At 50.6% G+C, this 16,064-nt stretch overlaps 1 protein-coding gene across 2 annotated transcripts in view; it reads right to left on the bottom strand.

Annotated features, from left to right (window-relative positions):
* LOC126051110 (serine/threonine-protein phosphatase 2A 55 kDa regulatory subunit B beta isoform) overlaps positions 1-16,064 on the bottom strand; it is a 108,680-nt gene that overhangs the window by 71,645 nt on the left and 20,971 nt on the right. Inside the window, exon 1 of one of the 2 annotated variants that reach the window (XM_049829863.1) lies at positions 2,566-2,788. The exons of the other annotated variant lie outside the window; for it this stretch is intronic. Within the exon in view, the coding sequence (XP_049685820.1) occupies positions 2,566-2,635 (70 nt within the window). The 5' untranslated portion in view covers positions 2,636-2,788. Of the gene's footprint in view, positions 1-2,565; positions 2,789-16,064 lie in introns of those variants that run through there. 2 annotated transcript variants of the gene reach the window in all.

The following is a 16,064-nucleotide window of genomic DNA, read 5'->3' on the forward strand; positions in this document are numbered from 1 at the left end:
CCAGTGAAATCGTTTTAGGCATATGCTGCTTTCACATGTAAAAAAAAAAAAAAAAAAAAAGTCAATTACCTTCCTTAATTTTTTTCCACACTAGCAAGACCTACCATTTCAAAGTGCTTTCAGCCCTCCTCTAGCAGAACAACTGCACCGAGAATCAGAAGTCCTAAACAGCACGAGGTGAAGAGAAACTCCCAGCTGATACGCAGCCATTAAACACTCTCACATACCTCCTCCAGCCCCGCCACAGCAACGGGGATCACCCTGGCTTAGTTGGTTACCTACTGCACAAAGACTTCTGGCTATTTCATTTCTATGGCAAGGTTCTAGTACGACGCACAAGGCTCTTCTTCTGAAAACACCAGCATACAGCTTGGGGAAATTCACAATGGCTTACTAGATGGACTGGATCTTATCACTGAAACCTTGGGCTGGAAAATCCCCAGACCTCCCGGTGTCAGGGGCTGAAATCACTGCAGACTCACCTCAACCCTCCATCGTTCCCGACCAGGAAAACCAGGTTCTCAGCAGGCCACAACAGGGCAACTACAGTCCCATTTTCTATTTGCTGGCTGCTGCAGCTGCCTTTTATAATGCAGCAATGGCAAATTCATCCTTCCATGGACCACAGCACAAGGTGATGAGAGCCAGGCGACTGGGAAGTACGGGAGCTCAGCCCCGTCTTGGCCGCACCAGCCCCTTGGAAGCACCGGCTCATGCCATCCCTCCCAGCAGAAACGTCCCTCCAGCCCTGTGCTGGCAAACTGACCGTAAGGAGGCCAGCGCGGCCTCTGCCTGTCTCCCAGCCCCAAGCAGCAGACACAGGGATGCCCCGGCGCATCACCTCCCCTGCCTCTGGGGCTTGTCAACACCAAGCATTCACATTTCAGCTACACACAAGCAACATGAACTTGCATATGAACATTTTCTGTGGCTCATCAGGTATCCAAAGCTTTCCATTACTACACGAAGCTGAAGATTTTCCCACTAGAAAAACCCTCCTTTAGCCATGTGCTGCAGTCATGAAATTCCTGAAGTCTGGTCCTACGTTGGCTTCCTCTAGAGCCTTAGGAGAATGAAACAGTAAGGGAAAGCCTCTTTAGCTACTAATTAAGCTATTAATAAGCTTGTTGAGGCTCTCTGGCATGGAGACTGTTTTTTGAAGTTTCCTGTAAGGGGTCAGTGCTACCGGGAGGAACGGGGGTGATTTGGTTTTGCTTTTCAGCAGCTGCATTTTCCTCCTAATGTGAGGGAGCAGAAGGAGGTTGTGACGGAGCTCATGCGAAGTCAACAGCTCTTTGGCTGTCAGGAAGGACAGGAGAGGCAGCCGCTGCTCTGTCCCCGTCCCTCCTTCACCACCTCCGCTGGTGGAGCCTGCCTCTTTGTGGCAGGCTGCAGCGTCATGTGCAGTCTGCAGCTCACTTTCCGATGCCCGAACTGAACATGGCCACACCATCTCCTCCACTCCCCGAGCCATTACGGGAAATCGCCTTCAAATGCACCCGTAAGCTTAGCCGGGGCTATGACATTATCCACGTCTAACAGCTCTGGCATCTCCTCGCCTCTGCAACACACGAGTCAGAATACCTATTTCTTCCTGCAGAGGCTTGCAGAAAACCCAGCCCTCAGACAACTATTTAATTTCTGTAACAAGAATTGCACTAGCACTTGCCGTTATTTCCCAACCTCACAAACACAGCTACAGTCACAGGCTGCCTGCGGAAGCCACTAATGCAGCCATAAGCTGATGAAGCGCATCTCGAAGTCGCGGCCGCCCGCAGCCCCCCGGCTCCCCGTGCGCCCAGCAGCCACCAAGCAGCGCCCGGCCCTGGCAGGGCAGCGGCCGCGGCCCCGCGGGCTCCGCTCCGGCGGCGAAGGGGCTGGGGACGGGCCTGGGCTCTCCCCCCGCCCGCCGGCCGCCCCCGGCGTCGGAGGAGCCCGGCGAAGGGGCGAAGGCGCGGGGCCAGGCGGGGCTGTGGCGCGGGGGGGGGAGGGGGAGGGGGGGGGTTCGGCCCCGGCCCGCTTCGGCTCCCCGGGCGCCCCGGGTTTGGGGGGGATTGTGGAGGGGGGGCGGGGGGCAGGCTGCAGCCAGGGCGCTGCCGCGGGCGGGCGGCTCTCGGTTCCCCGCCTGCCCCCGCGCCCACCGAGGGGCCAGCCCGGCCGAGCGCGGGGACTCCGGCGTGCAGGGGGCCGGACCCCCGCAAGCCCGGCTCGGGGGAGCCCACCCCGGCGGAAGGGCAGTGGGAATCCAGCGGGTCCGGCGCTGCTGAGTCACCGGAGCGGGTCAGCCGCAACGGCGCAGCCGGCACGGACCCTCCGCGACCCTCCCCAGCGCCCGCCGCCGCGGGGCTGCCCGCCCCGGCCCGGCCGGGCCCGGCCGGCGGGGAGCGGTGCCCGGCGCCGGCTCCAGCGGCGGCCCCGCCGGCGCGGCCGGGGCCGCGGGCGGCCGCGGGGGAGGATGCGGGGCGAGGCGGGCGGGGGGCCGGGGCCGCAGGCTGGCGCGGGGCGGCCCCCACCTGCTGCGGGCGGGCAGGGGCTGCTGCCACCGCCCCCGCGGCACTCGCTCACCTTCCGTGGCATAGCTGTGGTCTCGCAGGAAACTGCTGCTGATCTTGCGGGTCTCAACGTCCTCCTCCATTGACGGCGGGCTGGCGGGCGCGGGGCGTCAGCAGCCGCAGCCGCGGATCCATCATCCCCCCCCGCGCCCTGCTCCGCGGCGGCCGGCCGCGAAATGCGGCGGCGGTGGGGTGGGGGGGCGCAGGGGCGGCGGAGCCCGCTGGCTCCTCCCATACGGCACGGCTCGGCACGGCTCGGCGCCGCCGCCGCGCTCCGCCCGCCCCGTCGGGCACGGCGCGTCCCGGGCAGGCGGAGCGCGGCGCTGCCGCTTGCCCCTGCCCCTGCCCCGGGACGCACCTGCCCGCGGGAGACGTTCCTGCGTGGAGACGCTCCCGCCCGGGGGATGCTCCTGCCTCCGGGGGGCCCCCCTGCCCCTGGCGAAGCTCCTGCCCGAAGGAGTGCTGCTCCCTGGCCCACCCGCCCGCTCCAAACACAAGCACGCAGCCGGGGGCCGACACCAGGCCCTTTTTGGGCAGAAAGAGTCACAGCGTGTAAAGGCCGGGTGTCCCGGGACAGGGGATGCAGCAAGGGCCGCCGGGGTAGCCATGCCTGCAGCGATAAGGAGGCGTGCGCCCATGGGTGCCTTGCCCTGGCTTGCCCCGTCTCAGCTGTGGAAGGGGAGTGGGACGCTCGGTGGTTATGACTGTGAAGGTCAGTGCAAGCAGGGATGGATCGGTGACATCCAGGGAAGCGCAGGAGCTAATGGGGGAAGGGAGGGCTCTCCTTTTCAGGGCACACCTCTGAAAGGACAGGCTGTATTCTGGTCATGTCATCTGGTGCACGCCAAAGGGAAACAACTGCTCCTTGGGAGGGTTTTGTGTCTTGATACGGTCCAGGAAAAAATAATCCTTGGCACTGAGTGAGCCACGGGCAGACACAGGGAAGAAACTCACAGGGGGCAAGCTCCCCCAACTCCGCTTCTGTTAGCCCTTGCACCTGAAGTTGGTAAAACCCCCAGCCAGGCAGCGATGTGCGCCCTTGGCCAGAAGCTGGGGGGGGCATGGGCACGACTCCATGCTCTCACACCAGTGCCACAACCGACCAGCAGTGCCCCCTCTGTCCCCGCTCTCCTCTGCCCAGATGGTTGCTGAAGGGAAATGGGTCCACAGTCACAGCCTAGGGTCCGACCTGGGCCTGCACCCCAGGGTGCACCTCCGCCCCGCAGCCCAGACCCACCTCAGCAGCACCCTCGGTAGCAGCAGAGCCGTCGGTCTGTCCAGGATTGTCATTGGTGCTGGGCACTGGCTGGGTGCAGCAGGGGAGCCGGGCATGCAGGGGCACAGGCACCTCTGTGCTGTGTGCCCACCCGCCAGCACCGTCAGCCTCGCGTCCCTCGAGCCCCCCACAGTGCGGGGTTGGCATCAGCCACAGGAACCGCGGAGCTCGGTGCCCACCTCAGCTGTCTTGACAGCCTGGTGCCACACCAGTGAGGAGCGTTACTGCTACTGGGACTGGAGGGGAAATACCCGGGCTGCAGAGGGAATGAACAAAGATGCTGGATAACATTGTAAATACAGTGGTGCACTGCAGCTCCATTTCCTTTCCTAACTGTAGTATCATAATTAAAGTCTCATTGGGAAGGTGCAAGATTTTACAGCCTATGTTATTATTCTGCTGAGATCACACTGCCTTCTCAGGAGCTGCTTATTCCAGGGGAAGCGCAGGAGATGGCATGTCTGAGCAAGAAGGTTCAAGGACTCCAGTATGTCCAGTATACCCATCTTGTGGACAGGGCTTTCCTTGCCACCACAGCACTGCCGCACACCATTTGGAGGAGCGTGTGGGTCCTCTCAGGCAAGGGGCAAGAGAGAAGGAAAGCTCTTTCTGCTCCGTGCTGTGACCTTGTGAGGAAAGGTGAATTCCCAGGCTCTCAGCTGCCTGCCTCCCCAGGACACTTTCTGACATGCTGTCATGTGGAGGTTGATATAAGGCATTGTAAAACTGCACCTTGGAGAACTCTGGCACTTACTCATACGCATATATAACTTCAAGGATTTGTCAGTCAACCACATCAGAGGCCATTCATTAATATGGGGATTACTGTTGTGACAAGCCAGAAGCATTCATCAGACAGGCATGAGCCTGAAGTCTCTATGCCCAGAGCCTTCACTGAATTATTCTGGAGTGCGAGTTCCTTGCTATAATCACCAGGCACGTGTTTAAGTTAAGCAAAGACATTATATTTGTGGCTGACGCTCCTCTCAGTTGCAGTGGGCAAGATCCACAGGTTAGTCTGAATTCACTCACTGTGACAAGGCACAGGACCTGGCCATGGTTTCATGGCAAAGTGCAGAGATGTGTTTACTAAAGCTCTCTTGCAGGCCAAGAAGAGTCACAGCAGTAACATCATGCTTTAAAAGTAACTTTTGTGTGGCTGGTAGCTCCTTATGCTACAGCGCAAGGGACTGGACCACATACGGCATGGCAGGACTCAGACCTGCTGCTGCCTCTGGGCAAGTCAACTGACGCCTCGTGCTCGTAGCCTGCTCTCTCCACAGGGAAGGGAAGGGTACGGACCTCCGGTAGGAAAAGAGCGAAGGAAAAGAAAGGTTAAAACCAAACCAATACACTACACCCAGGAATCAGATTACCTCTGCCTATGATGTGCGTTTGCCTGCAGGTGTGCAGTTGTGTATGCCGTGTAAGACATGGGCGCGATCTAGCTTAAACAATCCCAACTCCAGAAAAGAAAAATAAACACAGGTTTTTAAAAAGTAAACATTACTGTATCGCATCCTCCCTTCAGATCTGACATGGCAAGCCTCAGTCAAAAGGCAATGCCCTGCTGAATAACAAGCCCCTGCAATGCTCATGAATATTATTGAAGAAACATAAATACAAGTCAGCAACCTCTTTCCCTTTCTTTTCAGCAGGGTCTGTCTTCAGTGTATTTCCATTTTAACAAGTGCCAAGTCCTTTCTCCTTTATTAACTGGAAAAATCATTCTCCCCATTGTGCATGAATTATAATTATATATTCATAAGTCCTGCAAAGTTTTTCAATACACCGTATCATTTAAATACATCCACAAGCCACCCATTTGTTATGCAATGTGCATAGGAGCTGCATCATGAAATCCATTTATTCTCAGCTTTTTAAAATCCAGGAACAAGCCTTTACAATAACTAAAAGCATTAGCTGTCCTAAGCAGGAATCCATTTGCAGATTAAATTCACCAAAGGTCAGCTTGTAGCCGTCACTGTTTTCCAAACCCCCAGGTGTCTACCATGTTATATACTTTGACATCTCTTGAAGAGCGAGGACACTTTCCACTCCACTGATTTTTGCTTCAATTAGAATAGGTTTAAGAGCTCCCCTGCACAGGTTTCTGTGGGACCCAGGCAGTGTGTTAAGAATAATTGAATCAAACCTCCGATTTTATGCTCAGCACAAAACTTCCTTCACCTCATTTATTTTACTTTCACATCCATGAGCACTAAATCTATTTTCTGAATTACTGGTCTGAGTTAGAACACTAGCCTCATTTTTTTAAACTGTTAAATATATTATTAGATAACAAAATTTCTTTTAAACTTGTAAGAATTATTTCTATTGATTAACTGATCATTAGCGCAGTGCCGTCACTGAGGCACTGGCTTACTGGACAATGCCAAGAGGCCAGCCTGCATGGAGAAGCTCTGGTGACAGCACGTGCACACAGCTCCGCTGCCCCAATTCAGGGGACAGGGCTGGCAGCGGGCATCCCCGCGTCCCCTCCGCTCTGCCCCAGCCGCAGGACGTGTGGGCAGCACAGCTGCCTGAGGCCGCCGGCCGATGCTGCTGCCTTGCTCTGCCCCTTCACGCGGGAGGAACGTCCTCCTGCTCTGGTGTGGGACGGGGAAACGCTCCCCAGGAGCAGCACGAGCTCCCACCCGGCAGCATCTTTGACTGCTGTTGCCACATGGAGGAAGATGGCTCTGTGAAGACTGAGCTGCTGAACAACCTCCCTGCATGCCGTGATCTGTGTTTCATGGAAGTGGACACATCAGAGGGCACAGCAAGGTGGGCTGTTTCTCCGCACCATTCTCGGTGAGCACTGGAGCCAACGCTGCTTTGGCGTGTTGCAAATGCTCCCCGAGAAACCCGGCACGTGGTGGGAGCAGGGGTGCTGGCAAGAGGCACTAACGGTGCCTAGAGGAGATCGCAACGAGGATAAATATTTAATTGCATGTGTTTGAAATACCATCTTTCTTGACAGGGCACTTTAATGCATATGTAAATTAATTGGAATTCATGACATTCATGCCAATCATTACTTCATAAAGTGATGCAATCCCTTGGACCAGTATTGGCTTTTGAAAGGCCACTGTCGCTCTGAAAACACAGCTGACTCCACATTGTTGTTTTCTTATGTGGGAAAGAAGTTTTCTCCCAAGGAGTGCCTGTAGACTTATCAAACTAAGGACACAACACAATCGGTGGCCACCACTATCTGCACTAACCAGGTCTGCATAACTTCAGTGTAAGAGAGCATGCCTTAACTGAAAGCCCATCTCTGCACAGGAAGGGAAACCAGTGCTAGCATGACAGCACTGTGCAGCTCACACCAAAGTCAGCACCTAATTTTTGATCTGGGTGAAGGTCATGTCACAAAATTAATATTCTTAGAGGGAGAGCACTTAAAAGCTCTTGTACAATTTCTCTCATCATGTCCAGTTCCCAATGCATTTTATAAATGAGCTCCCAGTCCTTTGGCTTGCAGATTCCAGTAGACAGAGCACTTCAAATCTGAAAAGCTAATTAAGCAGCAAAAATGGGGTAATTACACTCCTCTTATCCCACATGTAATTGGTGTCAGCCAATCGGGTTGAGGGCTGGCTGGCCCATATTTAACGCATGACCCCAAAGGGAAAGGGGCTGTCCCAGAGCAGAAACCCCTATGCTACACACACTGGAAAAGCCACATTACAAGAACCCAGAGCTTCTTGTCATCCCCAGTGCTGAACACATCCAACGCCATAGGCAAGGTGTCCCTGGGACAGCCACGGCTGGTGGGAAGCCCTGGCCGCTGCTGCCAGGAGCAGCACCTCTAAGCGACCCCAGCAGACATTCAGGTGTCCGGCTCCTGCTGAAACCAGGGGTCTGGGTGCTGGTGGCTCCCTCCTCTAAGACAGAGCTGAGCTGCAAGCCAGGCTTCCCTCTGCAGGTACAAATCTGGGACTGCCTGGGGCATTCAGCGTGGGACTGGCAGTGTCCATTGCCCAGCAGCACGTTGGGAAGAACTGACTGCGTGTGGTCCTGCCTTCAGACACAGCCCCAAACCCATGGGCATCACTGACCCCTCAGCCCTTGCACGTGCCACGCACACCCAGCTGGAGGTCTCGGGCAGCGTGTACCCCCTGCACCAAAACACACGCTGTTTCCAGCAACGCAAGGGGAATGTAACCTGGCAGGGCGAGTCCTTGGCTCAGGCATCGGTGGGAAAACAGAATTGAATCACGGATTAAGGCCTTTTGCTGGAAATATATCGCCAACAGTAACTGGACAATTACACTAGTCGCCCTGCAGCCGAGTATAGCCTCCAGAGAAACAGCCTCCTTCAGCAGCCTTTGGGGACTTTACCACTCACTCAGCACTTCTGACCCCCACTCCCAAGCACACCCTGGAGCTCCGTGCTTGTCCTGGGCGTGCCAGGATCTGTGCTGCCCAACACTCCCTACACCTTCTGAAAGCAGTACCTGCTCCAGCACACTGGTAGTTCAATCCAGAACCAGAGACACAGACACCAGTCAGGGACCTTTCTTTCCAGAGGACCACGGACACTCAAGCGCTTCACAGCAGGTGGATAAATATTATCCCCGCTGCATAGCTGAGCACCCAGAGACCAATGCTGCTTGTTTACAGCCCGGGGAGGGCACCAGCTTGTGCTGGCCAACAAAGACCATTCCCATCCGGCCATCAAGGGAGACAGAGCGCAGATGAACATGCTCTGGATGAACATCCTCCTGGTGAACACCTTGTGTGGCCCCATCCTCTCGACCCACAGATGGAGGGCTGGGCTGTTGCATGGAACATGTGTGAATCCCACCGCAAGTTAACAGGCTCGCTGAGCCCCCTGCACATCCCCCAGCCCATGCTCTGGAATCGTAGCCTTGTGTTTCTCCTGTAACTCACCAAAAGAGTTGACTGATTTCACTATACTGTCAGTTTGTTTCTCATGTTTTCAACTATAAGTCACATAAGAAAACTGGGGAAGCTGTAACCCATATCCAGGATGGAGTCCCAACGACATGAACCTTAATTAACATGACTCCAGGAAGACCAGTAATTTACTGGATTAAACCAAGATCAAGAAAATTGGGAAGTCAGGTCACATGCAGAGGGCAAGCTGCAGCCGTCTCCTTCATGAATGACAGAGAACAAGGGTCAGGACCTCGGGGCAGAAAAGGGAAGAATCAGTTCATCGAATGCAAAGTAGGCGAAGACTTCTGCCTCCCAAAGGTCGTATGATAAATTGATCTACTTGGCCTTCACCCCTGCTACGCGCTGTTACTGGTACTGGTACAAGCTGTACATGATTAACAGCACACCAGGAACAAGCACTGCCACACACCCAGCCCGGCTCTGGGAATAGCTGCTCTCCAAGTGCTTTCTCTCCTATCTTCAATTAGACTGACGCGCTTCTGTGGCATTTTAGCAGGCCTTTCTTAATTTCTACTCTTTCTCTACTGAGCCCATTGCCAGTGCTTCTCACTCCTTTTCTTCTGAGCCAAAACTGTGCTCTCCCTTCATACATACCCCAATAGCTACAACTGAGCTAATGGGACATGTTTTTTCATGCAAAACTACACAGATTTTGCTCAGGTAGTGTCAGATTTTGCACGTGTAAATGTGCCTCTGTGTGACTGCACACACTGCACATGTGGTACGGAAAGGTCGTGTGAGCACAGAGCTCTCAATGTACCAAACAGTGCCAGGCACTTCCACATCATCAAGTGCAACCATCAAGTCTCGGCACCTCTGATCGCATCAGAACCATTTGGAAGAAGAAACATTTTTGTCCTAGATGATCAAGGTTTCACAATTTGTTCTCTGCTCTTCTGAGACCAGTGATAACTGACAACCATTGCATTATCAGGGCTAATAATCAGTGGGAACTCCTCCTGCAAGTTCACGCTGTGAGAGATATAGACATATAGAGATATATGTAAGGTAAGAAATAACTTTTCTCAATCATTTTTTCAGGTATTTCCTTTGTATTATCTCATCACATACTTTGGATATACTGTTTACTGGTACTTTTATATATATGTAAGACTTTATATATATATATAAGAAAATACATATTTATCTTATGGGTGACAAAGGTGACGTGACAAATTAGGGAGAAATAACAATGGACTACACTGAAATTAGAAAGAGAAGAGTCTTATTTCTATGTGTCTTAAGCAGTAGACGTGGATTATCTACTGGCTATTCCTCAGCAAGTTGATTTATTTTTCTGCAGTTCATTGCCCTGCCATTCTCCTGAGAGCAGGATGATGCCGCCGAGCACTCCAGTAACCCCACCGCCGGTGCCACGGTTTTTCGGGGCTCCAGCTGGATTTGCAGGTGCCTCAGATGCAGCAACCTGCTCCAAGCCCAGTGCGCGGCTGGCAGCCTCAACAACCCGACTGCTCAGCAGCACGCGCGCACCCACGTTCGCTCCCCCACCCAGGGTTTGTGAGGGCAGGGATGAACCCACCACTAAGAAAGTGACTTTTTCAGTTTGATCGCCCATCCAGACGGATGCCACCCCGTACTCAGAGCCACTCAGGGTACCAGCACCCATCCAGTTTGCCATACACAAACGTTCCCCTTACTAGCGTTTTGACTTTGACCAAAACCAGTATGGAGGTAAGGGGCCTGGCTCTGATCTCACCTATGTCTGTGAAAGCCTGCAGAAATCCTCATGAAGCCAAGTAAGTGTCTGTGGGAATTAGGCATCCCACTCTCTCCAGTCATACCTTAACCGCAGGATCCTTGCCCCACCGCTGAACAGCGCTGAAAAGCAAGGCGACGGGGCAGCCTTTCATGTGGGAGGCTGAGGGCCCAGCACCGCACAAAGCCCCACACTGTGCCTCGGAAGCCTCGGGGAACGCATCGATGCCTCGTGAAGAGCCAGCTGGGCTTTTCCCTCCAGTGCCAGTGGAGCATCCCCACTGACGGCTCGGCTGCTTGGGCCACACCGCTGCAGCCGGAGGCAGCTCGCAACCGCCGCTGGTGCCGGCCCGCGCCACCCTCCTGCCATGGGAATGGGTCCCGCTGCCAACGGGCCAATCCTCCACGGCTGCAGATTGCTCCTCCATGGACACAAGCCTTCTCATCTCCTGGCGTCTCTGCAGCTACTGCAAAGCCTGTTTAGAGCTTCATACAGCAGCCTCACCTGAGAAACGACATTGTTCTTACTTAAGGCATCAGCACAGCAGTTTGATTTCAAATGCAGCTCTTGAAAAACCAAAAACATCTTTCTGTTTACGAAATCACTCCTATAATGCCACAGATACCATAACTGTGCAACTGCAATGCAAACACAGCGCTTCCAGGAAAAAACTGTTATTAATTATTTCTTCCTTTACTCTATGGACGATCTAGCCATAACATACTCTTTTTCTCTATATTATTACTACATTATATTATTGCTAAATACACTGCAGAACACATACAATAATACCCCCAAAATGGAATGAGGCACAGAATATTTCATGAGGGTCCAAGACTTCAGTGTCCTTTAAAGGATACAGTGTGAACTGTTTGTCACATGTTCCTCACATCAGAGATATAATTAGCTTAAATACTTACACAGTAAATAGGATTTGCCGTTTCTTAAGATTAAGGCCACACATTACAGCACCAGTGCATCTGAAACAGTTGAGCATAGTCTACACTAAGGAATAAGTTTTTGCTTGAAAACAGCTACTCTGAGTAGTGCTGCAGATGAGGTCTTCTGTCAGTGTTGGGGTTTTGTTTGTTCCTTTGGTTTTGGTTTTTAACTGGAATAACAAACTCCACCACACAGGACAGTGGAAAGCCAAAACCTGACTGGCATTGGCTGGGTGTCTGAAACACCATCATGAGACACCAGTGCAGAAGGTCTCCTGGGGACTTGGAGCCCTATATATAGAGCACACAGCCGATGTACACGGCGCCATGTAATACATAAATACTGGCTCCTTGCTCCAAAGTGCTTACAGTCTGCTCCAGCGAAATGTGATACAAGGGATAAAGAGGATGCAAGATGACACTGGAACATTGTTCATGAGATAACCATTATAGGAAGTCTAAGGCTGAGTAACTAAATCTAGTGAGTGCAGAATGGAAAAATAAAGGCAATATTTTGTTTCTTGGACTTCCCTGTTGATTTATTTTCAGTTGTGAAGAAAATCACCATGTTAATTCCACTATTTCATACAGAGATACAGCTCCCCAGATGTTTTCTATTAGGTTTGGTCACCATATAGGAGGGGAACATGTGAACTTGCACCTGCATTTGAGTGGAACAGATATTGTCAAATTATAATGAAGGTCAACTGCTTATCTTCAGCTGGCTACACACCTCAGCCGTGCACACCCCTTTTTATCTGCTGTTCACAAAACGTAACGTACACAGGCTGGGCTCTTTACATCAGCTTCACGGACTGGCCGCTGCTGGCGTGTATGTGTGTGAGAACTGGCTTCCAAAAACTGTTTCTCATTCATCACTCTCCTGCTTAAAAAATTTCAGTCATCAAGCCAAAGGCAAAAAACAATTCCATGGAGCAAAGATGACAATCGCACACCACTGTAATAAAACCAAAAAAACCTGGAAAGCTATCAAACAACCAATAGTCTGCAAACTGTTTATCCATCAGCTGCATGATCAGAAGAAGCAACAAAAGGAGAAACTAGGATCAGTTTGAGTGCAGAAAAAAGCCAAGTTTGTCACGTAATGTATTTATACTGAGCACTCAGACGCTTCCCCACGTATCCTGGGAAGAGATATTATTTGTGAGAATGACTATTTAGCATTTATTTCTGTTAAATTAGCATTAAATATGGAAAATTTTGTATGGTCCCAAAGGTGGATTTTATTTGAAAGGATGTATGCCAATATGAGACACCAACACATCTAGGTCATTTTGAATCGTATATCCTAAATGGCAATTACTCCACTGCCTTCATTTAATTTGAACATGGACTACATCAAAAAGTAATGAAATCATGGTATAAATTCAACTGGGGCTGCCCACATCTTGTAACACAAGCACAGTAAGTTTTACAGCATTGCAATCTTGGCGCTGGGATTTTTACTTTATAAAAATCATCCTGCTTGTCCTCAAATGTCATCTAGCAGCAGAAGAGAGGAGAACACCCAGATGCAGCTTGGCAATCCTTGTAAAATGGAAAGCACAAAGGCTAATCAGTCAGACAGGATTAATTCCCCGAAGAAAAGGAAACTGCATGTCTGGCAGAGCAGCAATCTCAACCTGTACCAGGATCAGCTGAAGTTTTGCAAACATCAGAAGGATGGATGGGGTCTCAAAACCAGGCTGGTGGATAATGCAAAACTGGATAAGGCAAAATAAAGCAGCTGTTGGCTGCAATGCCGAAAGCTGGACATCCAAGAGAGCCTGTAAGCCTGATCTACTTGCTGACTGTTTCAACATTCACAGGGGTTTGTGAATTTTTAGTAATACTTCACAAAGCAACAACAAACGCAGGCAAAGGGCCTGCCCCCTGATAACTGTATTTCTTCCTCAGGTGCCTTGGCAGAAGGATACAGTCTGTTGGCAGTGCATTGCAATAACCTAAGTCTGAAATTTAGGCGAGTGCTGGAAACCCAGCCCAGCCTCATGCACACTTCAGTAAACGCAGAATGTATTTTAAGCATGAAACTATTTTGGTATGGGAAAAATCACTAGAAGTCATCACAACACGCTCTGATCACACCCTCCTCTTTGGTATTGTATGTCACACGTCCCACAAACACGGCTAAGACACAAGAGATGGCAGCCATGGCACTGAGGGTGCACGAGCCTCTTGCCAAGACCTGGCTGAGCCCACAGACCAGAACGGGAGCACTCAGAGGCAGGCGGCTGCACACCCCGGGGCTGCGCACCGGCGGGGTGACGCTGCACCACACTCACGTCACGTCTGTGTTTGCATATTGTCATTATATGATGATATAATATGTTACACTTTATCATCCCTTTAGAAGGGAACCTTTCAGCTTAAATTGTGTTTGTGTTCAAAACATCCAAGCATTAACAGAGGGTCAGAGAGTGTTATGCTTTTCCCCTTCAACGTTTCTTACGTGCACATGGTCCTAAATTCAGTTGGTAATGCTGCTTCTCCGTCACTCTGAGCCACAAACAGGGAGCAGCAAATGACAGCAAATGGAGCATCTGCGGCTCCAGTCCTGCGGGCAGGCACTGCCCCCAGTACAGCCCTTCCCTCCCACGTCATTCCCATTTCATTCATTCTCTGTGAAAGCCTGAAATTCAGCATTCAAATTTGACCAGTCACTCCTGGGGCTATGCCTCCTCCTCCTCCACAGGACCTCCAGGTGCCTCCAATAAAAATGGCAGCTTGGGGAAATGCGGCACTGGGACTAGCCAGGGTCCCCAACCCTTCTGTGTGCCCTGGTACCCAGCTGGTCCCCTCCTGGATAACAGAAGAGGCTGCTCCGTCACAAAGGGGACTCTGTCCCCATTTTCAGAGTTCCAGCATCTGGACTGAGGTGTCACCCATGAAAATGGACCTTGCGGTGCCCTGCCCTGCCCTACCAGCCTCTATCCATTTCCCAGGACAACAGAGCTCATTTTTCCATTCTCTTCAGCCGTTTTACAGTAATAGCTCCCAGAAACGGCTGCATCCCAGGGTGGGAGAAGTTTTCTCTCCTGTGTGGTATGCAGTCTTTGTACTCATTTACACTGATTTCCACTTTTGGAAATGTCCGAGAGGAAAGACAGGATGTGAGTATCTTACAAGGATATAAATGGGATGGAAGAACACCAGATAGGCAGGATAAATACAGAGAATGGCTTAGGACATTGGCCAGGTCTATGCTTTCCTTACACTAAGGAGAGACCAACCTTTAACAAAACATAAAACCAGTTGTGCTACTAGAGAATAATTATGAAGTATAGCTTAGGGGAGAGGAAAAAAAAAAGACACCATGGGGAGCCTTAAAAGTTTGTACGACTTCTCAAAACGCTAATGTTGTAAAACTAATATTTGTATGTCACTAATATTTACATATAATCTACCTCATGCCATTTGGAAAAACAAACCTGGAAAACTGTTAATTAATAAAAGATATCACGTCTTATTAACGTTCATATAGTAATTACGAAAACCACAAATCCATCTGTTAAGTAGTCAGCAAACAAGACAAACGACTGTGTTATGTTAAATAGATTATAAAATGCCTGAGGGAAGGAAATCTAATAGCCCTGACCAAATCATGAATCAAGCAGCAGCCCAGTCTAGCACATGGGTTACACATGAACATAAACACATGCATGTGCTCACACACATACCTGCCTTTCCCAAAGCCTTTTTCTGAATTACATATAATAACAATATAAGCAATGAGGTCAGCATGACATTATGTATAAAAGTCTACATTGAAATGTGATGATGTGATCATTAAGATTTTATTGTCCCTTAAAACAAATTACTTCCTAAAACAGATAACTATCCCCACCAAGATGAGACTGGAATGATATGCAAAGTAACATCAAATCCAATTGTCCCTGTCCACATGGGAATCCAGTTACTTTAATCCAATTTAATAAACAAAACTGATTTCATTCTTGTCATGTTTTTGAATGATTTCTGAACATTTAAAGGAAGAAACATTCATGCACGGAGAGTAATTGGTTCATTAGTATGAGCATCATCAATCCATCAGTACGTTCCCTGGACATTCAGCGTAGTACTGAGGCATGAAACACTGAACACCCCATTCTTTATGCAATATATATGCAAAACTGGATGCCAACCTGTATGGAGTCTTACCATGATTACTCACCTAAAAAAAGTAATTGTGCTAATCAAAAAAAGGCATTTGAATAGTATATTTCATGTGATTATCCCGAGTTCACACCCATTAGCAACTCACTCCACCTACTCTGTAGCAATACTCACCGGTACTGCTGCAGAAGGATGTCCTGGGATAAGAGACTGCACACCCAGCTCCTCCCCAAATGAACCACAGACATTAACACCTGCAGCTCTTGGTCCCCACCAGCTTGTCCCAAGCACTTCCTACACTTCACCTCTCTTAGCCCTTCCACTCCAACTTGCCACATCCAACCAGAGAGTCAGTTATACTCCTGCCGACTGCAGAGTCTATTTTAGATCTATCCACACACCATCATACATAACTTCTGCCAACAGACTATGGCAAAGAGGTTGCAGTGCTCCATTTTCCTGAGACCCAAATTTATGGGAACAAAATGTCAATGTCAAGGGTGTAATGGCAATGT

The sequence above is a fragment of the Accipiter gentilis genome, chromosome 26, assembly GCF_929443795.1.
Source record: "Accipiter gentilis chromosome 26, bAccGen1.1, whole genome shotgun sequence".
Taxonomy (NCBI): Eukaryota; Metazoa; Chordata; class Aves; order Accipitriformes; family Accipitridae; genus Astur; species Astur gentilis.